This window comes from Salvelinus namaycush, chromosome 2 (genome assembly GCF_016432855.1).
Source record: "Salvelinus namaycush isolate Seneca chromosome 2, SaNama_1.0, whole genome shotgun sequence".
In the NCBI taxonomy this organism is placed as follows: Eukaryota; Metazoa; Chordata; class Actinopteri; order Salmoniformes; family Salmonidae; genus Salvelinus; species Salvelinus namaycush.
This window is the reverse complement of record NC_052308.1, coordinates 79,319,819-79,345,363: the sequence shown is the minus strand read 5'-3', so window position 1 is coordinate 79,345,363 and position 25,545 is coordinate 79,319,819. Positions and strand designations below refer to the sequence as shown.

The 25,545-nt window shown below is 41.9% G+C and overlaps 1 protein-coding gene across 1 annotated transcript; it reads left to right on the top strand.

Moving 5' to 3' along the window:
* Positions 1-3,652: 3,652 nt before the first annotated feature.
* LOC120023746 (myosin heavy chain, fast skeletal muscle-like) lies at positions 3,653-25,465 on the top strand. Its single transcript, XM_038967837.1, has 37 exons — positions 3,653-3,789; positions 4,000-4,156; positions 5,153-5,180; positions 5,440-5,548; positions 5,713-5,805; positions 5,980-6,040; positions 6,194-6,292; positions 6,629-6,732; positions 7,104-7,242; positions 12,506-12,624; positions 12,793-12,942; positions 13,037-13,207; positions 13,449-13,752; positions 15,930-15,994; positions 16,088-16,175; positions 16,274-16,391; positions 16,512-16,635; positions 17,080-17,216; positions 17,663-17,918; positions 18,156-18,398; positions 18,712-18,888; positions 18,983-19,128; positions 19,308-19,398; positions 19,702-20,091; positions 20,213-20,339; positions 20,527-20,645; positions 20,849-21,045; positions 21,188-21,371; positions 21,482-21,647; positions 21,958-22,082; positions 22,244-22,552; positions 22,774-22,977; positions 23,118-23,243; positions 23,384-23,554; positions 24,945-25,049; positions 25,143-25,238; positions 25,454-25,465. Exons 1-37 carry the CDS (start codon positions 3,679-3,681, stop codon positions 25,463-25,465), a joined length of 5,421 nt encoding a protein of 1,806 aa, XP_038823765.1. The 5' UTR covers positions 3,653-3,678.
* The last annotated feature ends 80 nt before the right edge of the window (positions 25,466-25,545 follow it).

The following is a 25,545-nucleotide window of genomic DNA, read 5'->3' as shown; positions in this document are numbered from 1 at the left end:
TCCCCTCGTGACAGGCTTGCTGTGTGCAACTGGGAAGGGCAATTGAATGCAAGCTTTACAAAACAAATGTATTTGTTAAAACATTTCTAGCCTGTCTATCTATGGGTAACAGGGTTGTCGTGTTATTCTAAACCACTCAGTTTTCCACCACAAAATGGCCAAAAAGAGTAGAACCAGCTCACCTGCTTTTACATAAAGATTTGACTATTAGATGTTCAAGGTTTGCATTGAAAAAAATATTTAAAAAGGAAAAGGATTCATCATATTAAAACAAGAGTTCAGATCACATTGACCTTAAAATGAATCACTAATCACATGAAATAAATAATAATCTTCCAAAATGTATTTGTCAAAGCAACAAAACAACTAGCAATGATAAAATGATCGGGGTTAAGGGGGTTAAAATCTTCCTACAAGTCACAGAGGGTTCACATAGGGACATTGCATCCTAAATGCATGAATTTTGCCACTTTAGCAAGTCTTTATTTATATTAGAGATCAGAGCATTTCATTTACTATAACATGCTTTTAAAATGCAATATTGGTTCACAATTTCTACTGAAAATGTCAAAGGGATGCTAAAGGGACTCATTTCGTGGAACAACTATCCAATTGTTGATAAACTACATGACCAAAAGTATGTGGACACCTGCTCGTCGAACATTTCATTCCAAAATCATTGGTATTAATATGGAGTTGGTCCCCCTTTGCTACTATAAAAGCTTCCACTCTTCTGGAAAGGCTTTCGACAAGATGTTGGAACATTACTGTTGAGACTTGCTTTCATTCAGCCACAAGAGCATTAGTGAGGTCGGGCACTGATGTTGGGCGATTAGGCCTGGCTCGCAGTCGGTGTTCCAATTCATCCCAAAGGTGTTCGATGGAGTTGAGGTCAGGGCTCTTTGTAGACCAGTCAAGTTCTTCCACACCGATCTCGACAAACCATTTCTGTATGGGCCTCGCTTTGTGCACTGAGGCATTGTCATGCTGAAACAGGAAAGGGCCTTCCCCAAACTGTTGCCACAATGTTGAGAGCACAGAGTCGCCTAGAATATCATTGATGCTGTATCGCTAAGATTTCTCTTCACTGGAACTTAGGGGCCTGGCCTGAACCATGAAAAAGAGCCCCAGCCCATTATTCATACTCCACCAAACTTTACAGTTGGCACTACACATTCGGGCAGGTAGCTTTCCTCCAAACCCAGATTTGTCCGTCAGACTGCCAGATGGTTTTGCGTGATTCATCACTCCAGAGAACGTATTTCCACTGCTTCAGAGTCCAATGGCGGTGAGCTTTACACCAGTCCAGCTGGCGCTTGGCATTGGGCATTGTGATCTTAGGCTTGTGTGCGGCTGCTCGGCCATGGAAACCCATTTCATTAAGCTTCCGACAAACAGGTATTGTGCTGACATTGCTTTCAAAGGCAGTTTGGAACTCGATAGTGAGTGTTGCAACCGAGGACAGACGATTTTTACGTGCTTCAGCTCTTGGCGGTTATGTTCTGTGTGCTTTTGTGGCCTACCACTTCGCGGCTGAGCAGTTGTTGCTCCTAGACGTTTCCACTTCAAAATAACAGTACTTACCGTTGATCGGGGCAGCTCTAGCAGGGCAGAAATTTGATGAACTGACTTGTTGGAAAGGTGGCATCCTATGACAGTGCCACGTTGAAAGTCACTGAGCTCTTCAGTAAGGCCATTCTACTGACAATGTTTGTCTATGGAGATTGCATGGCTGTGTGCTCGAATTTATACACCTGTCAGCATTGGGTGTGGCTGAAATAACCGAATCCATTCATTTGAAGGGGTGTTCACATACTTGTATGTATGTTTATATATAGTTTACCTAAACATTATATTTAACAGTTTTATGAGCTGGAATTAAAAGCCTAAATGTTTCCGTTCTAGCTTTTAAATCTTAATTTAATATGGTTCCACCAGGGTGATAAATCAAACTGAGCAAAGCACGAGGTAACGGCCAACTCCGTCACAAGCATGAGGTGAGGAGACAGTTCAGATGTGTTTATAAGCTAAATAATATAAATAATAGGTGAACATATATATAAAGTTGTTGATGAGGATTAATGCGACTTAAATGGAACTAAATAAGGTCAGATTAGATTTAATGAAAACTATTTTAGTTGTAGTGGGGCAACATGGATTCCACTACAGTATTTGAGGGTCAGTGGAAGTAACATTGGAATCAATTAGATTAATCAAACTTTTGATATTGTCATAACTATTAGTAATGAAATCTCTCATTTATGTTAATTCACTGAAATTCAATTCGGAGACAAACATTAAAAAGTTATGTAATGGGAGTGTGGCGCTCCTGGAAGTGGGAGGTGCTAGTGATACACAGAAATAAACACCTCTCTCATCCAATTCATTTCCTTTCCCAGAGTGGTCCATAATTAACTTTTGCTTGGTTAGCACTTCCAACCAGATATAAGGAGGCTGAGGCCCCAGCATCCATGAGTCAGATACCTTCTTTCTCTGTGGTAAGACCTCTCCACCTCCTTAGATTTTTTAATGTGTCTCATCCTTGCACTCAGCATCTGAGGCAGTAGCTAACTGCACTATTTGAATTGAGTTCTGTGAGATTTTACAATATTAAATCAAGTGGCATTAAAAGTAATGTTGTTTTTATTATGTGTTTTACTTCAAATCTGTAACTTTCATTTACAGTCAAAGTGTTGCTCCTGCACTTGAAAGGGTGTTCTAGAATGTAACTGGGTTTTCAGGGGAATTTATTTGAATTCCTAACAGAATGTGTGGATGTGTAGTAAATGAAAGTTACCAGTTGCACCTGTAGTAGAATTTGACATGTAATGATTTAGTTACATGTTTTCTATGATAAATGATAAGGCTTTAGACTTGTGTGTTTTCACAACACCCTAATGTTTCACAGGGTCCTCCAAGAAGTACACATTCATCTGTAGGAAGGGGAAAAGAAGGTGAGACATGGTTCCAGTCTTCACATAAAAAGTTATGAGAATATTTTGTGAGAGATATCGCTCACCCAACTCTGTTGACTGAGGAGGAAGCACCACAGAGTCAATCATGTTTCATGTTTAATCTCTTTCCTAGTTATCCGTCACCATGAGTACGGACGCTGAGATGCAAATCTACGGCAAGGCTGCCATATACCTCCGTAAATCTGAGAAGGAGAGGATGGAGGCACAAGCCGCACCCTTTGATTCAAAAAACGCCTGCTATGTGACAGACAAGGTGGAGCTGTACCTTAAGGGTTTAGTCACTGCCAGGGCCGACGGGAAGTGTACTGTGACAGTTACCAAACCTGACGGCAGTAAGGAGGTAAGTCTGATCTGAAAACTATTCAAGTTCAAGTTTGTACAATCACTCTAATTCTTGAAAAGTCAACTAAATGCATAAACAAACTTCCAATGTTTTTTGTAAGCAGAATATAATCTTCAAAGACATCAATTTTATTGCTGCAATTTATAAATTATATGGAATTTCTCATGTTGACTAGTCACCAGTTATGTCAGTGGGTGATAACAAAGTAGTTGGATTAATGTGGACATGCATTTTTTAAATGATTAAACTTGTATTTAATGAGCAAAAAGCATTCAGTCATGTCCAGTTTGATCTGTGTGTAATCTAGATTTCTGACTGTTTCAGGAAGGAAAAGAGTTCAAAGATGCAGACATCTATGAGATGAACCCCCCTAAGTACGACAAGATTGAGGACATGGCCATGATGACCTACCTGAATGAAGCCTCTGTGTTGTATAACCTCAAAGAGCGTTATGCAGCATGGATGATCTATGTAAGAAACCTGCACATACAAACACACACATACATGAACGTAATAAATACACACATACATTACTATACATAAATGAAAGGTAGAAACCAAAACATATCAATACAGTAGACCCACATCAGTAAACCAAAGTACACCCACATCCTCACATAAATCCAGGTAAAAGTACATCTGACTTTACTAATCCACAAATGTAATTATGCTTTCATCCAGACCTACTCTGGGCTCTTCTGTGCCACGGTGAACCCCTACAAGTGGCTCCCTGTGTACGACGAAGAGGTTGTCAACGCCTACAGAGGGAAGAAGAGGGTGGAGGCTCCACCCCATATCTTCTCCGTCTCTGACAACGCCTTTCAGTTCATGATGATTGGTACGATATCTCATGGATGGACGGATGGATCAATCAATCAAATGTATTTATAAAGCCCTTTATACATAAGCAGATATCACAAAGTGCTTATACAGAAACCCAGCCTAAAACCCTAGACACCAAGCAATGCAGACCCTAAGAAAAAACCTAGAGAGGAACCATGCTCTGAGGGGTGGCCAGTCCTCTTCTGGCTGGAGATTATAGGAGTATATGGCCATTAAGGCCATACAAGATGTTCAAACGTTCATAGATGACATGCAGGGTCAAATAATTATCACAGTGGCTGTAGAGTGTGCAATAGTTCAGCACCTCAGGAGTAAATGTCAGTTGGCTTTTCATAGCCGAGCATTCAGAGGTCGAGACAGCAGGTGCTGTAGAGAGAGAGAGAGAGAGAGAGAGAGAGAGAGAGAGAGAGAGAGAGAGAGAGAGAGAGAGATAGGGAGAGTCAAAAAACAGCAGGTAGCACGTCAGGTGAACAGATCAGTGTTCCATAGCCGCAGGCAGAACAGTTGAAACTGGAGCAGCAGCACGGCCAGGTGGACTAGGCACAGCCAGGAGTCATCAAGTCAGGTAGTCCTGTGGCATGGTCCTAGGGCTCTGGTCCTCAGAGATAGAGAGAGAGAAAACGTAAGTTCACACAGGACACCAGCTAAGACAGGAGAATTTCACCGGACTTAAAGGTCGAGACCGAGTCGTCGTCTCTCACATGGATAGACAATCCATAAAAATGGAGCTCTATGGATGTCCATAAGTGCATATAGATATCAAAGTCCATAAGTGCTAATGGATGGATGGATGGATGGATAGTTGGGTGTAAAATCAAATCAAATCAAATTCAAATATGCTTTAGAGTTTTCTCGTCTAGGTTAGAACAGTTTGCTGGGAATGTCTGATTTCAGTATCCATGAATGGAAAATGTTCCAAAATAAAATTCATGATTATACGAATGTACCCATAATGTTGCAGTATGATAAGCAATGTGTTTTTTGGTTCCAGATAAGGAGAACCAGTCCGTCCTGATTACGTAAGTTGTTTACTAAAATGTCACTTGAGAAAGTGTTCCTATTGTAATAAGTTGGGTCACCTGGTGTGATGAAATACATGACATTATGAATAGATTAGAGCATTAGGCTATGTGTAATAATGAGTCGATGAAAGGGAATATTTGTTAATGATTTACTTATGTTAGAAAACAAGTATTTTTCAATGCTATTTCTTGGTGAAAGCCAATCTGACACTCAAACATGTACCTAAAACCCCTCTTTCTCTGTCATATAAACCAGTGGAGAATCCGGTGCAGGAAAGACTGTCAACACCAAGCGTGTCATCCAGTACTTTGCCACCATTGCAGTGTCTGGTGGCAAGAAGGAAGCAGACCCCAACAAAATGCAGGTAGGTTGTGCTTATGTTTGCCTTTTAATCACATTTCAGTTTGGTTTTCTGAGCAAACTTTTTTTCCAGCTGTGAATCATGTTTCAAGAAATTTGTTCAAGTCATAGAGAAAAACAAACTTGACCACTTTTCCCGTTTCTGAGCAACTTGTGTTTCTCAATCAGGGGTCTCTTGAGGATCAGATCATTGCAGCTAACCCTCTGCTGGAGTCTTACGGTAATGCCAAGACAGTGAGGAACGACAACTCGTCTCGCTTTGTAAGTATGAAGGGCATACTGTGGAAGTTACCTTATATTAGAAAAATGTATTTCAGTAGTTCCCTATTGTTATATCAATAGATGTCCAACAAACTGTAACATTTAAAGGTGTATATCAAAGTAAAATGTTTATTTATTTGTTGACCTATTCCTAACCCCCATGCTCTACTACAGGGTAAATTCATCAGGATTCACTTCCAGGCTGGTAAACTGGCTAAAGCTGACATTGAGACCTGTGAGTTGGTTTTGATTGTTTCTCAATGCTTTCCTAAATTCACACAGATCATTTTTTGTAGATCATATCATCAAATTTGATTTCATCTTGTTTTCTCTCTCTCTCTCTCTCTCTCTCTCTTTGTGTCACTCGCGCTCTCTCTTTCACCCTCAGACCTGCTGGAGAAGTCCAGAGTGTCCTTCCAGCTGCCCGATGAGAGAGGCTACCACATCTTCTTCCAGATGATGACAGGCCACAAACCTGAGCTAGTTGGTACGACAAAGTAGAGGTTCAGGGGAAATTATTCCCACCCTCATCCGTGGAACTTGTTAAAAATATTCATAGTCCACACTAATAATACTATTACAATGAGTACATCCAAGGTAACAAGGCATCTAGACATTTGGAGGGTCTTTGGGAAAAATCTATCAAGTAATGCAGTGTGATGCACTAGTCCACAAGTCTCAGTCTCCTCTTTTGATGCTATTCATTATATACTACATGTATCCTTGAGACCATCTATTGAGTAAAGGAGGGAGAGATACTGTAAAGGTAGGACAGCAGAATTCTAAGAGATTTAACTGACAAGCTGTTCTCCGTTGTCCACAGAATTGGCGCTCCTCACCACCAACCCCTACGACTTCCCCATGTGCAGCCAGGGTCAGATCGCTGTGGCCAGCATTAATGACAATGACGAGCTGGATGCGACAGATGTGAGTCAAACAAAGTGTTAACCAAACTATAGATATATAATGGGTAGGACCATCATACACACTGAATGCACTGTGACTTAGTGGCAGCTGGGAACTTTCATGTATTTTATGTTTGATTCAAAATGCCTTGTGTTAGTTAAGCATGAACATAAAGGAACTTTTCATGCCTTCACACTTCGCCTTGAGGCACATACATTTAAGACATCCACAAGAGAGCACCACTAAGTGCCCTGTGGAACTGTGTAAAACTCATTTTGTGCTGCCATCTACTAATGTGTTGGCCAAGAGTCAAATCTATCCATCCCATTCGTTCTGGAGTGAGCACAGAACTGTAGCGTAACGTCACTGTTGTACTTCTTCCTTATTGCCAGGATGCCATTACCATCCTGGGCTTCACTAATGAGGAGAAGCTTGGCATCTACAAGCTGACAGGAGCTGTAGTGCACCATGGCAACATGAAATTCAAGCAGAAGCAGCGTGAGGAGCAGGCCGAGCCAGACGGCACAGAGGGTGAGTCCCACTCATAGATATACAATATGTAGAATATTAGTCCCATTCCCAGTCCCAAACATAGAAATAGAACACCTAAGACAGACAGTGCCACATGAAAGTGTAATGGAAATTCTCCACTAAGGATACTCCTCTTGGTTCCCGGAGCAATGTTCTAGGCGTACTGCCAAATTGCTTATACAGTGATAGTGAGTACAATCAGTCACTCGCATGAACCCAACAGAATTGGTAATAAGAAGAAGCATTTTAAGAAAAAGCTGCATTGATCTGAAAACACACAAACATAAAATGTTCCATCACATTCCCTCCTTTTATCACTTCCGTTATAATTATTGTAACATGTTAAGGTGAGCATTAGATTATGGCTTAAACTAGCAAAGGAGGTTCTATCAAAATACTTCTATAAAAGTAAGTGAAATCAACACATAAAATGACACTTTATCCTTTCAAACCCTTCATTCTGGGTTGTACAATCTAACTAATAACTTATCCTTATTCCAATGGTCTAACACTTGTAAAACCATTGTAGTAGAATGGTTTAACTTAAGACCTTCCTTTCATACAGGTACACACATGCTTCATTACATAAGTTCATTTATGGAAACATCAAAAGCGGCAGGGGACTTTCTCTTCAACCTTCTGGTTCCTAAGAGACTTGAAAAGAAAAAAGAATTATGGAATATGACCAGTGTTAGTAATACGTTAAACTATGCATGATCATATATGGCAAAAATCCCAAAGTTTGATAACATGATGATTCCCACTCTCCCCTAGCCTGACTCTATACCTGATAACATGATAATTCCCACTCTCCCCTAGCCTGACTCTATACCTGATAACATGATGATTCCCACTCTCCCCTAGCCTGACTCTATACCTGATAACATGATGATTCCCACTCTCCCCTAGCCTGACTCTATACCTGATAACATGATGATTCCCACTCTCCCCTAGCCTGACTCTATACCTGATAACATGATGATTCCCACTCTCCCCTAGCCTGCCTCTATACCTGATAACATGATGATTCCCACTCTCCCCTAGCCTGACTCTATACCTGATAACATGATGATTCCCACTCTCCCCTAGCTTGACTCTATACCTGATAACATGATGATTCCCACTCTCCCCTAGCCTGACTCTATACCTGATAACATGATGATTCCCACTCTCCCCTAGCCTGACTCTATACCTGATAACATGATAATTCCCACTCTCCCCTAGCCTGACTCTATACCTGATAACATGATGAATCCCACTCTCCCCTAGCCTGACTCTATACCTGATAACATGATGATTCCCACTCTCCCCTAGCCTGACTCTATACCTGATAACATGATGATTCCCACTCTCCCCTAGCCTGACTCTATACCTGATAACATGATGATTCCCACTCTCCCCTAGCCTGACTCTATACCTGATAACATGATGATTCCCACTCTCCCCTAGCCTGCCTCTATACCTGATAACATGATGATTCCCACTCTCCCCTAGCCTGACTCTATACCTGATAACATGATGATTCCCACTCTCCCCTAGCCTGACTCTATACCTGATAACATGATGATTCCCACTCTCCCCTAGCCTGACTCTATACCTGATAACATGATGATTCCCACTCTCCCCTAGCCTGCCTCTATACCTGATAACATGATGATTCCCACTCTCCCCTAGCCTGCCTCTATACCTGATAACATGATGATTCCCACTCTCCCCTAGCCTGACTCTATACCTGATAACATGATGATTCCCACTCTCCCCTAGCCTGACTCTATACCTGATAACATGATGATTCCCACTCTCCCCTAGCCTGACTCTATACCTGATAACATGATGATTCCCACTCTCCCCTAGCCTGACTCTATACCTGATAACATGATGATTCCCACTCTCCCCTAGCCTGACTCTATACCTGATAACATGATGATTCCCACTCTCCCCTAGCCTGACTCTATACCTGATAACATGATGATTCCCACTCTCCCCTAGCCTGACTCTATACCTGATAACATGATGAATTCCCACTCTCCCCTAGCCTGACTCTATACCTGATAACATGATGATTCCCACTCTCCCCTAGCCTGACTCTATACCTGATAACATGATGATTCCCACTCTCCCCTAGCCTGACTCTATACCTGATAACATGATGATTCCCACTCTCCCCTAGCCTGACTCTATACCTGATAACATGATGATTCCCACTCTCCCCTAGCCTGACTCTATACCTGATAACATGATGATTCCCACTCTCCCCTAGCCTGACTCTATACCTGATAACATGATGATTCCCACTCTCCCCTAGCCTGACTCTATACCTGATAACATGATGAATCCCACTCTCCCCTAGCCTGACTCTATACCTGATAACATGATGATTCCCACTCTCCCCTAGCCTGACTCTATACCTGATAACATGATGAATCCCACTCTCCCCTAGCCTGACTCTATACCTGATAACATGATGATTCCCACTCTCCCCTAGCCTGACTCTATACCTGATAACATGATGATTCCCACTCTCCCCTAGCCTGACTCTATACCTGATAACATGATGATTCCCACTCTCCCCTAGCCTGACTCTATACCTGATAACATGATGATTCCCACTCTCCCCTAGCCTGACTCTATACCTGATAACATGATGATTCCCACTCTCCCCTAGCCTGACTCTATACCTGATAACATGATGAATCCCACTCTCCCCTAGCCTGACTCTATACCTGATAACATGATGATTCCCACTCTCCCCTAGCCTGACTCTATACCTGATAACATGATGATTCCCACTCTCCCCTAGCCTGACTCTATACCTGATAACATGATGATTCCCACTCTCCCCTAGCCTGACTCTATACCTGATAACATGATGATTCCCACTCTCCCCTAGCCTGCCTGACTCTATACCTTTAGGATACGGTTCTGCTGGGGTCCATAAAACATGAAGGCTCTAAAAACACCAACTCATGCTTTCACCTAGGTTTCCTCATCAGGCAACAGGAGAGGTGTTCCCACATCATGTCATCCTCACTTCGCCTCTATTTTTCATGCTTATATGCAGTCAACAAGTATAGATATTGTTTTCCCAAGTATAATGATTGTTTTCCCAAACAAGCCCTCTCCCCTTCTGAGTCTAGGATGTACAATGAATCTCTGTGGCTAGGCAGGTAGTGTCTCCCAGTCTTCATATCAGTCAGGAGAAGCCTTCAGATTAGGAAGTCCACATTCTTGCAGCCTGCCTCAGTCCTTTGTTAATTACCCAGACTCATACACAAACAGCTATTTGAGAATAAGCAATTTATATAATGATGTAAAACAGTGAAGCTATAAGAAAGTTTTATACTGCCAATAGTTCACACTCTATATAGTTAGCTCTACGATATGACTCCTATCTCACTCTTGTGGAAATATTCTGTCTCAGAGACAGGCCCCTTTGTACTTTGCCACCGGCCACAAATACAGTTGCACATAGATCATTCCATCTGACCCATAACACATGAATTACTGCTACTAGGCCACTTTAAGAAACATACTAAAACGTGGTCAAGTCAAATAATTAGTCCCTCATCTGGAACAGTGATCACTCACATGTTCCACTCCACCTTGAATACATATTGCCTTGAACAGGGAAGATAAAGAATACATGTTTAATCATTTTCTCTCCTTCTCGACTTTCTGAATCATACTTTAAACTACTGATAAATGATCCCATGCTTCTTGAATCTATGACTTTAATTTAAGACTCACACACCGACACTGGCAGAATGTTCATCTAAAGACAGGGGTGTATACATGTACTACATGTCAACATATATTATATTCATCTGATATTTCTAGCATTAACTTTGTCCTTGTCTTATACTATCGCCAGTGGCATGTTAGTGACACATCAGTATCTCAATTTCTAGTCCAAATTACTAAATAACATTTCAAAGTGTGCAGACCCCCACAATCAACCTAATACCCACAAATAAACCATTTTGGACCATCCTAAATCAGTTACGGTAACGGTTGACCACCCCTCCCCCTCCCAGCACTCATTCTTCTGGTGTCTCTTTGTTTTCTTCTTAAGATAGCGTTGCAGTTCATCCTCACAATGGTACACATGGAACTCATGCCTGTCAATGTGGATGGCCCTTGATAATGTCCCGATTTCAATATCCCCAAGCAGACGAAACTCTCACCTGAGCCGCCGCCACCACCCTTTGTGGTCCATTCTGTCTTATCCGTTTTCCGGCCAGTCCACAAGCAGCATGAGATACGTTTGGAGGGGTTAAGGATCACACTGTTCTCGGTGGAATGATCCCTTCCATGCATCTAGATACCATCTGTGGTCACATTCACCATAACCTCGAGAGAGAGAGAGGACAGACCAGAACAACAGTTTAGGCTATTTCTGATTCAGGAAATCCAGAATAACCTTTCACTGTATGACAAATTATTACATTCCCAATATTCTTAATTCTAATTTCTAAGGCAAATATCAAAGAGAATCACAACTGTTCAAACCATTTCAAATGTCAAAGAGAATCACAACTGTTTGCAAATTGGCTTATACTCCCCTATCATGTTGGCAACCTCATGGCAGAGTTACAGGGTCAGGGAGTCAGAGAACAGCAGACCCAATCTGGTGAGATGTGTATTGAAGCCAAACAACAACAGCAATACACTACTTACTAGCATTTACCAGCATTTACATATTATACTGAAATCTCACCCAGTGTCTCTAGCCTTTGAGTGATCAGGCCTCACCAGAAAGTCAGAGCAAAGGTCATTCAACACCATTAAGTGAGTGTTCTTTCCCCTTTCAGAGTAACATGAGTTATCAGTTTCCTTCAACTAGGACATCTTTCCAGTAGGAAATCCCTCTCAATCACTACTGCTAATACACATGGATCACTCTCAAACAATGTTCTGCTTTTACCCCTATTGTAAGGTTGAGAAACATGCAAAACAAACATGATAACTTTCTCCTTATTGGAAGGCATTGTTTTCATTTTAGTCTAACAATGTTACTCTTAATAAAAGGATAAAGGATTCATTTACATTGGGTGTTCGTCTTAAGTGGAGAAATTCCATTACAAAAGTCATGCAGGAGAGTTTTTGGAAACCAAATTCCAAACTCCCGAAATGATTTGAAATGATGAATATGGGAGAAAATCAAAACCAAACTCACAAAGTTATCCAAACTATTATGTCAGTGTGACATCATAAACAAGTGATCTTGTGTCCCTGAGTCTGTTGTTGTTGGTTCTCTCTCCAGTGGCTGATAAAATCGCCTACCTGCTGGGCCTGAACTCAGCTGAGATGTTGAAGGCTCTGTGCTACCCCAGAGTGAAGGTCGGCAATGAGTATGTGACCAAGGGACAGACTGTGGCTCAGGTAAGACTGCAAAACACAGCATCTACCAATTTCTGAGCACTGGAATTATTTTGGGGACGAGTGCATTGCTTTTTTTAAATAGTGATGTTGTTTATCCCAAGGTCTTATCACCTTATCACCAGACACGGTCAATATCTCATGTATTAATTTGAGGTATTATCATTGCAGGTTAATAACTCAGTCAGTGCTCTGGCCAAGTCCATCTATGAGAGGATGTTCTTGTGGATGGTCATCCGTATCAATGAGATGTTGGACACCAAGAATCCAAGGCAGTTCTATATCGGTGTGCTTGACATTGCCGGGTTTGAGATCTTTGATGTGAGTATGAGACCAGAACAAGACAATTAGATGTGATTGAGATGGATTACAGTCTTGTATGATGAAATGATCCCTTTTAAAACTCCATCAACAGTACAACAGCATGGAGCAGCTGTGCATCAACTTCACCAATGAGAAACTGCAACAGTTTTTCAACCACACCATGTTCGTCCTGGAGCAAGAGGAGTACAAAAAGGAGGGAATCGTCTGGGCCTTCATTGACTTCGGCATGGACTTGGCTGCCTGCATTGAGCTTATTGAGAAGGTAAGCTGTCTGTGAGGATTTTAATGGACCATTATAATGGACTGCAAAAGCAAAGATCATAGTGAGCCCTGTGTGAGATATTATCACAGTGGTACAACGTATCTGACTGTTGAGAACTCAATATGTTTCCTATTATGTTCCCCGAAATGAATGTAATCCGCAAATAGAATGTTTACTAAAGGAATGAATGTTATCCTAAACGGAAATATCACTAATTTGATATACATCTCTTTTCGTAAAGCCATTGGGCATCTTCTCCATCCTTGAAGAGGAGTGCATGTTCCCCAAGTCTTCAGACACTACCTTCAAGGACAAGCTGTACGCCCAGCATCTTGGTAAAACAAAGGCGTTTGAGAAGCCCAAGCCTGCCAAAGGCAAGGCAGAGGCCCACTTCTCCCTGGTGCACTACGCCGGCACTGTGGACTACAACATCACTGGCTGGCTGGAGAAGAACAAGGACCCCTTGAACGACTCAGTTTGTCAACTGTACGGGAAGTCAGGAGTCAAAATGTTGGCTGCCCTGTATCCCCCTCCCCCTCCTGAGGGTAAGACTAGCATCATGTCACAACATTTAATTAAATACTAGTTACAAGTCAGACCCAAATGTTCTTTGGTCTTTCAATGTATCACAATTTCTCAATGTTTATTACTAGGTTGATTTACTCATAGACTTGGTTAATTTAATCATGCAGTAGGTCTTATTTAACACAATCTCATTGGCAGCATTTGCCTCTAGATACATGTGAAGTTAACTTTTACCGCCTCTCAACCCCGGATCCGGGATCACCCCCCACCCCCCCCCCACACTGATTAGCATCGCTAGCATAGCGTCACAATTAAATAGTAGCATCTAAATATCATTAAATCACAAGTCCAAGACACCAAATGAAAGATACAGATCTTGTGAATAAAGCCACCATTTCAGATTTTTAAAATGTTTTACAGGGAAGACAAAATATGTAAATCTATTAGCTAACCACGTTAGCAAAAGACACCACTTTCCTAACTCCATCAGTTTCTTACTCCATCAGGTGCTATCACCAATTCGGCCAAATAAAGATATTGATAGCCACTAACCAAGAAAAAACCTCATCAGATGACAGTCTGATAACATATTTATTGTATAGGATAGGTTTTGTTAGAAAAATGTGCATATTTCAGGTATAAATCATAGTTTACAATTGCACCCACCATCACAACTCGACTAGAATAAATACACAGAGCAACGTGTATTACCTAATTACTAATCATAAAATATTTCTTAAAAATACACAACTCACAGCAATGGAAAGACACAGATCTTGTGAATTCAGACAATATTTCAGATGTTCTAAGTGTTTTACAGCGAAAACACAATAAATCGTTATATTAGCATACCACATATGCAAACGTTACCCGACCATTGATTCAAGCCAAAGAGAGCGATATCGTTATCATCGCCAAAATATATTAATTTTTTCACTAACCTTCTCAGAATTCTTCCGATGACACTCCTGTAACATCATATTACAACATACATATAGAGTTTGTTCGAAAATGTGCATATTTAGCCACAAACAACCGTGGTTATACAATGACAATACTAGCAAAACTAGCCTGAAAATGTCGGACGCCATCTTTCACAGTGATCTTGTCTCATGGATAACTATTCATAAACTTGACTAAAAAAATATAAGTTGGACAGCTATCGAAAGACAAATTAGTTCTTAATGCAATCGCTGAATTACATTTCTAAAATTATCCTTACTGTGCAATACAGGGTTCGCCAAGCGAAGCTATACCAAACAAAATGGCGGAATATGCGTTTAAAATTTTTCGACAGAACAACGATTTACCATCTTAAATATTTCTTACTATGAGGTGATCTTCCATCAGAATCTTGGGCAATGTATCCTTTCTTGGGTCTAATCTTCTTTTGGTCGAAAGATGTCCTCTGTCTGTCGAAATGCCCACTAACGTTCGACCGGGACCCCGAAACGTGCCCAAAGCTTCAAAGAGCATCACATAGAAATGCCTCAAAATCGCACTAAACGGATATAAATTGCTATAAAACGGTTTAAATTAACTACCTTATGATGTTTTTAACACCTATAACGAGTAAAAACATGACCGGCGCTATATTACTGGCTAAACCAAGGCTTGGAAAAAGCCCAGTCCAACGTCCTTCTTGCGTTGAGCGCAGGGTCCAAAAGAACGCTACTTCCGGTATTTGGTGATTTATAGAGGCACTGATTGCGCAATCGACTCCATTCAAATTGTCACCACTTACTGACATCTAGAGGAAGGCGTGGGCAGTGTTTGTATCCTCATAGGATTTACAGGGACTTTAAAACTGATCTGGAACCAGAGGCCAAGATTTCTGAAATCTCACACACTGGGAGGAAAAGTGCTGTAGAATGAGTTCTGTTTCACTCAGAGACATAATTCAAACGGCTATAGAAACTAGAGAGTGTTTTCTATCCAATAATAACAATAATATGCATATTGTACGAGCAAGAATTGAGTACTAGGCAGTTTAATCTGTAGAGCAAATTATGCTAATGCAAAACAGCACCCCCTATAGTGGCAAGAAGTTAACCAGAGATTCTCTGGTTTATAATTAGTGTGCTTGCTGAAGACAAGACCACTCTAGATTTCTTACTCTTATTATTATTCTATTTATTCCACCCGCTCTAGGAAATGTACTTTTCTAGTTATCTTTTACTTTTCCCCATTTTAACAGATAAAGCCAAGAAAGGAGGCAAGAAGAAGGGTGGTTCCATGCAGACAGTGTCCTCCCAGTTCAGGGTGAGCTTTTGAAATGTGTATATTCAGTCCTTTAAAATGTGCATTGATTATCGTAAATTATTTCTGAGAAAATGGTTTGTAACCCTCTTACAGGAGAACTTACATAAGCTGATGACCAACTTGAGGAGCACTCATCCTCACTTTGTGCGCTGCCTGATCCCCAACGAGTCAAAGACTCCAGGTACAAGAATATCTTATCAGTACACTATCAGTGACTTTAACAATCCCAATCTTTAACCTGATTATGAGTATTAAAAGAGACTTGTTTTGTTTTACCAGGTCTGATGGAGAACTTCCTGGTTATCCACCAGCTCAGGTGTAATGGTGTACTGGAGGGTATCAGGATCTGCAGAAAGGGCTTCCCCAGCAGAATCATCTATGCTGACTTCAAACAAAGGTATACACACACAAACACAAATGCACAAAGGTTTTCCCAGCATCAGAATAGTCTTACCTTTTACGAAATATAACCAACATATTACAACTTGACATACTTTAAAAATGTCTCCTCATTCAGGTACAAAGTACTGAATGCCAGTGTCATCCCTGAGGGCCAGTTCATGGACAACAAGAAGGCTTCTGAGAAGCTGCTTGGGTCCATTGATGTGAATCACGAGGATTACAAGTTTGGACACACCAAGGTCAGTCAAATGCCCCCAGCAAAAGCTGACATCAAAACACAACTTGAATAATAATTTAAACCTGTACCATATAAAATCTCTCCAGTTGATCTATCCATCCTTTTGTTCTTTCTTCTTCATTTAACTAATGGAAAAGGTGGAAAAACATTGTACTGTTTTTTTCTTCAGTCATTCATCACAAGTATAGACGAGAAACTAAACTCATTACCATGTGCATTGTGTTAGAGTGGTATGGCTGCAGTTATCTGTATCTGTGTACATTATTAATCTACAACTGTACAATAACTAACAACTTAGAAACAACCTATCACATGGTATGTTTGTAACCGTTGCAAAGTTAATGTTGTTTAAATCAATCTAGTGGTGTTGTTCCCCTCTTTTGATTCAACCCTTTCTATCTGTCACCATCTGTGGTTCCATTGACCATGTTAACCTGTGTCTCAGGTCTTCTTCAAAGCCGGTCTGCTGGGTGTCCTGGAGGAGATGAGAGATGAGAAGCTGGCCTCTCTAGTCGGCATGGTCCAGGCTCTCAGCCGTGGATTCCTCATGAGGAGAGAGTTTAGCAAGATGATGGAGAGGAGGTGAGGAATAGCAGACATCTTGGCAAAGCTTTCTGTCAACCACCTGTATCTAATGCATTATGATTACATACTGTATATGCTGTGAGTTGTTCAGAATGAGAAAGTACATCTTATAATGGTCTAATAAAGCTTTTGGGTTCATTCATTTAGTCCAGAAATGGATGTAGCAACTAAGGATTCTAGCTTTATAGCTGCAGTTTGGGATTTGGCTGTTCAACTGTCATTTAAATGTGTGGTATTTACCTTTTAATTCTTGAAGAATATAAAATGCATCATGAGCTTAGCATAACCTGTCAGTCCTTGCATCTAGTCCGCTATCTGTGAATTTAGGAGGGGTTACATTTCCCTAACCCCTTTGCTCAGCTGTAAACAAACAGTGACAGGTGGTTCTGTTTTGTTGTTCATCTAATCACTCACCATGCCACTCCATCGTTTCTGTCGACCAGAGAATCAATTTACGCCATCCAGTACAACATCCGCTCATTCATGAATGTCAAAACCTGGCCATGGATGAAGTTGTACTTCAAGATCAAGCCCCTGCTGCAGAGCGCTGAGACTGAGAAGGAGCTGGCCAACATGAAGGAGAACTATGAGAAGATGAAGACAGACCTGGCCAAGGCTCTGTCCACGAAGAAGCAAATGGAGGAGAAGTTGGTGTCCCTGACGCAGGAGAAGAATGACCTGTCGCTCCAAGTCGCATCTGTGAGTGAACAACTACCCTCGTATGGGCACATTTACATACACATGAATACACACACATACACACACATATGAACACACTGTAAAGTATGTGGCTAACTCACACATTTTTATTGCCCATGTTATATATTGTATATATTTCATGAATGTCTATTGATTTGCTCTGAACTTTTTGACTAAAGTGTATATTTTGACACAAAAAATTAGGTCGCTGAATTTTTTCTCCTGTTCTGAAACCAGGAAGGAGAGAGTCTGAATGATGCTGAGGAAAGGTGTGAGGGGCTCATCAAGAGCAAGATCCAGCAGGAGGCCAAACTCAAAGAGACGACCGAGAGGCTGGAGGATGAGGAGGAGATCAATGCTGAGTTGACTGCCAAGAAGAGGAAGCTGGAGGATGAGTGCTCTGAACTGAAGAAGGACATTGATGACCTGGAGCTCACCCTGGCCAAAGTGGAGAAGGAGAAGCACGCCACTGAAAACAAGGTCTTGTGTCTTACCATAGACAGTCTAACCAAACAATAATCACCTCAAAACATAGCTTAACAGAAATGGAATTCACGTTGTACAATAGTAGAATTTCAGTTGCGTGGTACTCTCAACATTCATTGCATGTTCTGATCCCCCTCATTTATGTTTTCCACTCAGTACACTGGCATTGTTAACACTTCCATCTAGTGTTGAATCTATAGTACAGTAAATGTAGATGCAGTTCTAATCTTAATGAAATGAATGCAATATATAACAAACTAAATCTCCCCTTTATGGTGAAGTATAATTATGTTGTGGCCATTTACAGGTTAAAAACCTGACAGAGGAGATGGCGTCTATGGATGAGAGTGTTGCCAAGCTGACCAAGGAGAAGAAAGCCCTCCAAGAGGCCCACCAGCAGACACTGGATGACCTGCAGGCAGAGGAGGACAAAGTCAACACTCTGACCAAGGCCAAGACCAAGCTGGAACAGCAAGTGGACGACGTGAGTGGTTTGACATTTTGGCCATGATAGTATGTAAGATGATATTATCTTCAGTTGTTTAGATTTGAACAATATATGTATTTTTATCTTCTAGCTTGAGGGTTCTCTGGAGCAAGAGAAGAAGCTTCGTATGGACCTTGAGCGATCCAAGAGAAAGCTGGAGGGAGATCTGAAACTGGCCCAGGAGTCCATAATGGACCTGGAGAATGACAAGCAGCAAGCTGATGAGAAAATCAAGAAGTAAACACAAACCTATGACTACAGTATTAGCTGCTATAATGGTTGTTCTTGACAAATTCTTGTAATAAGGAATTAACACTTGAATGGTATTTTTAAAAGCAAAGTAAATGGTATGATTCTCTCCCTTTACACTATCAAACAAAAACTAACTCTGCAATCGGTGTATTTGTGTTTCTTAGGAAGGAGTTTGAGACCACCCAGCTCCTCAGCAAGGTTGAGGATGAGCAGTCTCTGGGAGCTCAGCTGCAGAAGAAGATCAAGGAACTCCAGGTACAGTACAGGATATAAGCTCCAGTACAGAAAAGCACAGACTTGAATCATTTCCTGAAAACATTGTTCTGGTAGCACACATTTCCCGGTGGCTTCTGATGGCTGAGTAGGTTGGAAGATGGTGGTTCTGAACATTGTGGTTTTGGTTCCTGCATGGGACACTGTCTACTGAATATATTAGTGTAACTGGCTTTTTATTAAACACATTTATGCAAAATATACATACTATTATTATTTTGTGAGGTTCAATTGTTTCAACTGTATTGTAGTGTTCATCCCCCCTGCTCCTGCCCCCTGTTCTAGGCCCGTATTGAGGAGCTGGAGGAGGAAATTGAGGCTGAGCGTGCTGCCAGGGCTAAGGTTGAGAAGCAGAGGGCCGATCTCTCCAGGGAACTTGAGGAGATCAGCGAGAGGCTGGAGGAGGCCGGAGGCGCCACTGCTGCTCAGATTGAGATGAACAAGAAGCGTGAGGCTGAGTTCCAGAAGCTGCGTCGTGATCTTGAAGAGTCCACCCTGCAGCATGAGGCCACAGCCGCCGCTCTGCGCAAGAAGCAGGCCGACAGTGTGGCTGAGCTCGGGGAGCAGATCGACAACCTGCAGCGCGTCAAGCAGAAGCTGGAGAAGGAGAAGAGCGAGTACAAGATGGAGATTGATGACCTCTCTAGCAACATGGAGGCCGTCGCCAAGGCTAAGGTGAGTAGTGATGTTTTGGTAAAGCAGTGTTGAGGAGGGTCAACTACATTACCATTCAAGTGAACTGAAGTTGACAGGAGTCACATATATAAAGTAATGATGGAAAATGTTTCACTAACAGGGCAATCTGGAGAAGATGTGCCGTACTCTTGAGGACCAGCTGAGTGAGCTCAAGACTAAGAATGATGAGAATGTTCGCCAGGTCAACGACATCAGTGGACAGAGAGCCAGACTCCTGACAGAAAATGGTACCTTCAACAATGAACAACAAGCCAATGCTTTCCTTCAGAAAACACAATAACGTGTTGGGGGCTGTATCCACATAATTTATACTGTAATATTCCCCACCTAACATTGCCCTACGATACCTCAAAATAAATGTTCAATCTTAGAGAACAGAGACCCTATTAACAAGATGTCCCTCTGTCCCTGCAGGTGAGTTTGGCCGCCAGCTGGAGGAGAAGGAAGCCCTGGTGTCTCAACTGACCAGAGGAAAACAGGCCTTCACCCAGCAGGTGGAGGAGCTGAAGAGGGCGATTGAGGAGGAGGTCAAGGTAAGGGACCCAAAATGGACTCCACGTCCACAGAGTTTAGAGCTATATCTTCATATAGACGGTGACTACGCCACCCTCTGAGACTTCTACTGTCTCTCAACCCTCAGAGAATTCTACTGTCTCTCCACCCTCAGAGACTTTTTCCCATAATTTGTTTGAGCATCTCGCTAATCATTCTTTGTCTTTCTCTTTCTTTCTCACAGGCTAAAAACGCACTGGCCCACGGTGTCCAGTCTGCCCGCCATGACTGTGACCTCCTGAGGGAGCAGTTTGAGGAGGAGCAGGAGGCCAAGGCAGAGCTGCAACGTGGCATGTCCAAGGCCAACAGTGAGGTGGCTCAGTGGAGGACTAAGTATGAAACTGATGCCATCCAGCGTACAGAGGAGCTGGAGGAGGCCAAGTGAGTCGCACACAACAGAAAAACTCAGATATGGTGTGGATGGTGAGGGTGGTAGGGGGCTCTGAGAAAATGTTACATCAATATGTATTGTTTATCAAAATAAAATAAATACACCATTAAACCACCCTCTGTTGTCCAACAGGAAGAAGCTGGCCCAGCGTCTGCAGGATGCTGAGGAGACCATTGAGGCGACCAACTCCAAGTGCGCCTCCCTGGAGAAGACCAAGCAGAGGCTGCAGGGAGAGGTGGAGGACCTCATGATTGATGTTGAGAGAGCCAACGCATTGGCCGCCAACCTCGACAAGAAGCAGAGGAACTTTGACAAGGTGAAAATGAATAAACCTATATTTTTTATCAATTGTATAATTATTTCTCATTTCTAATTTAAAAACTCTTCATCTATGACTTCTAATTAAAATTCCATGGATTCTCCTAGGTTCTGGCAGAGTGGAAGCAGAAGTATGAGGAGGGCCAGGCTGAGCTGGAAGGAGCTCAGAAGGAGGCTCGCTCTATGAGCACTGAACTCTTCAAGATGAAGAACTCCTACGAGGAGGCTCTGGATCATCTGGAGACTCTGAAGAGAGAGAACAAGAACCTGCAACGTGAGCATTTGGCAGCAGTTCTATTTGGCTCATGTTTGACTAGTGTTTTGAAAATGGAGGGAACTGTAATCATCAACATTAATTTTACAACATTTCAGAATTGTCACATACAGTATAATTTGTAAATATTTTACTTGTAGTTGTTATTCCTTTGAACATTCCAATAAGTGGTCGGCGATTAGATTTGCAAGATCCTATGAAGTGCTGTTAATTAATTAACTGTTAATATGATTTCATGTCAAATTCAGCACACTGGAATATCCACTGAAAATCTCCCAAGTGTAAACTGCTCCTGTGTGTGTGTGTGCAGAGGAGATCTCTGACCTGACTGAGCAGATCGGAGAGACTGGCAAGAGCATCCATGAGCTGGAGAAGGCTAAGAAGACCGTGGAGACAGAGAAGTCTGAGATCCAGACCGCTCTGGAGGAGGCTGAGGTACAAACTACAGCTGTTTGATGGGGAAAGCAGTGTTACACTAGCCAACGCCAGCTACAGTCCAATGATCCTTGTATTGGAGTTTGTTGTAGTCATACATATTTAATTCCTACATACAAATGTATTGAACATGATTTTTCTGACTGCTTCTGTTTGTCCAGGGAACACTGGAGCACGAGGAATCCAAGATTCTGCGTGTGCAGCTGGAGCTGAACCAGATCAAGGGTGAGGTGGACAGGAAGATCGCTGAGAAGGATGAGGAGATGGAGCAGATCAAGAGGAACAGCCAGAGGGTGGTTGACTCCATGCAGAGCACCCTGGACTCTGAGGTCAGGAGCAGGAATGATGCCCAGAGGGTGAAGAAGAAGATGGAGGGAGACCTGAACGAGATGGAGATCCAGCTGAGCCACTCCAACAGGCAGGCCGCTGAGGCCCAGAAACAGTTGAGGAACGTCCAGGGACAGCTCAAGGTAAAGGGACTGGGACATCAGGCTCAAAAACCTGAACATAGCTAGGGATTTGTTTGTGAATCTGTAGAAAAGAATTGAACAGAGGAATTGAATAGAGTGGACAATGCACTGTAGAAAGTTAGGGATACTGGGTAAATTCTTCCCAATTAACATTTATATCACCCATCCTATCACCCCTATTTCCACAAGTCCTAATGAATGTATGTCCTTGTGAACCACAGGATGCCCAATTGCACCTTGACGATGCCGTCCGTGTCGCAGAGGACATGAAGGAGCAGGCAGCCATGGTGGAGCGTAGAAATGGTCTGATGGTGGCTGAGATCGAGGAGCTGAGAGTTGCTCTGGAGCAGACAGAGAGAGGCCGCAAAGTGGCTGAGACTGAGCTGGTAGACGCAAGCGAGCGTGTTGGACTGCTGCACTCCCAAGTATGGGTCAAAGCCATTTCCAACCAAGCATACTGTTTAAACACACCTTGAATTCAACAATGCATGCATTGAGAGTTTAATAATTTCATCCTTGTAAATTCTCTTTAGAGCTAAACAAATCGTCTTGTTTCCTCCTTCAGAACACCAGCCTTCTGAACACCAAGAAGAAGCTGGAGACTGACCTGGTGCAGGTGCAGGGAGAGGTGGACGACATCGTCCAGGAGGCCAGGAATGCAGAAGAGAAGGCCAAGAAGGCAATCACTGACGTGAGTCCTTGAATTACATCATCTTGATTTTTTCCCTAAGGGCCAATGGTAGCTGGGCTGGTTAAGAACAACAAAGATCTCAGAGGGAACGTTATGATTTTTGCCAATTGGTGCATTAATTAAACAAACTACTTTTCCAGGCGGCCATGATGGCTGAGGAGCTGAAGAAGGAGCAGGACACCAGTTCTCACCTGGAGAGGATGAAGAAGAACCTGGAGATCACAGTCAAGGACCTGCAGCACCGCCTGGATGAGGCTGAGAATCTGGCCATGAAGGGAGGCAAGAAGCAGCTCCAGAAACTGGAGTCCAGGGTGAGTTACCAGCAGGGTGGATTTGGGGTTGGATTAAAAAACAGTTTGCTGGAAATGTATTTGATCATGTAAAATACACTGGAGCATTTTGTAATTACTTTTTCTCTCATTAACCCACCTTAATCAGGAGTTTCCAAATGTCTTTGCATCAGGGACCCCTTCATAATATCATAACACAACTCTTACATTAGAGTGCGATATAAAAAGCATCCACGCAGTTTTAATATGACTTCAGCAGTGCATGGTCGGACTAATCAAGTCTTGGCCGCTGGAAAAGAACATTTGAAAGTCCGCTCTCTTGGCATCAGAGGGAATATTTTCCCATTTTAAAGCATAAATTACAGTGCAATTATGTTCAAAACAAAACATTGTAAATATGTCACACTTATGTTATGGACTTGAGAAGAATTGGAGCCAAGACCTTCAAATAAAGTCAAGATATAAAACTGTATTTATCTAGTTGTTTCATTTAGGCTTGTAAAGTTCTTCTAAACTGCAATTTAAGTTAATAGATTCAATAATAATAATAATGATAATAATAATACAAATGTCTGATACATAAACACACATTGATCTAATTCATCTCATAGTAATATTTTATTTACATCTAGTCACGTGTTTCATTTCTCTCTCTCTAGATCGCAAGCTACATGTCCTATTTATTCTGCTGCAAAAGGGCCGTTACTAGGGAAGCTAGCGTTGCTATGCGGGGCTACCAGCTAGAAGGCTAACGACTAAATTAGCTTGTAGGCTACAGGACTTTCATAAGTTCATAAAAACATGAAAACATAACATCTTAACAAACATTACTCTCTAGAATATGGTGCTTTTCCACTCGCTTACCTTAAAAATAAAGACATAAAAATGTATTTATGTCGGTGCTTCTGTCTTGCTGTCGCAAACTCATAACATTAACAGGCGAGTGGCGGCCTCTGTTGGTCATACTGGTACTGCAACATGCACTGCTAAATGCATGACAAAATCAATCAAATAAAAAAAGAGTCCTATATATTATAACTACAAGAAGAATTGACCTTTAAAATGTATAATTGTCAGAATAATGTGCCGACCAATATCCCTGTGAGCCTCCCATGCCCATGTTGTACATCTAAGGGTTTAGAACATAAACAGTGGATTAATAATATTACATTGTATTGTATTGGACCTTCTAATCTTGTTCCACAGATCCTTGGTAGTTTAAATCTGTTGTTGCTAGCAATATTCATGAACAAATTTAAGGGTAAATTCCACTTTGGGAACCACTTGGAAAAATACATAGTGAAAGACAACAATTATGCCTCCTTGATTGGGTAGAAGACTCTACCTCTGTTTCACAAAGATTTGTTTCATCCACCTCAAACAAATGCCTAAATGTATTTGTTCCACAAAGGTGCGTGAGCTCGAGACTGAGGTGGAGGCAGAGCAGAGAAGAGGTGCAGACGCGGTCAAGGGAGTCCGGAAGTATGAGCGCAGAGTCAAGGAGCTCACTTACCAGGTAAGAGAAAGTGCATTCTTCACACACTTGACACTAACACAGACAGGTTTGTGTATAAAACTATACTGACAATGATTTTATCTTCTCCCACAGACTGAGGAGGATAAGAAGAACGTTAGCAGACTTCAGGACCTGGTAGATAAGCTGCAGATGAAAGTGAAGGCCTACAAGAGGAATTCTGAGGAAGCAGTAAGTCACATACTGAGTCAAATACTCTGAATGCAGAAATTCAAAAAAATAAAATGTTTATCCCTAGTAAACATTACAATACTTAATATCCATACAATGTAGTTTGAAGTAAGTGTTGCTACAACACCAGTCAACAACGACAATTGATAGTGCAAGTAATTGCTGATGAAATTGTACACATTTCTGAGTGCCTCCTATGTGTTACCAACTTAAAGAAGAGAGTTTGAATATTAATTAGCTGGTCTAGTGATTGTGCTGGAGGCAGTGGTTTGATCCCCCGTTCTCACTTTCTCTGCTGTATCATCTA

Excerpts from the sequence above, each read along its gene's own strand:
- LOC120023746 (XM_038967837.1), top strand. The coding sequence starts at position 3,679 with ATGAACCCCCCTAAGTACGACAAGATTGAGGACATGGCCATGATGACC. Across the intron at positions 7,243-12,505 it reads CGAGCCAGACGGCACAGAGG|TGGCTGATAAAATCGCCTAC; the intron begins GTGAGTCCCACT and ends TTCTCTCTCCAG. Across the intron at positions 17,217-17,662 it reads AGCAAGATGATGGAGAGGAG|AGAATCAATTTACGCCATCC; the intron begins GTGAGGAATAGC and ends TCTGTCGACCAG.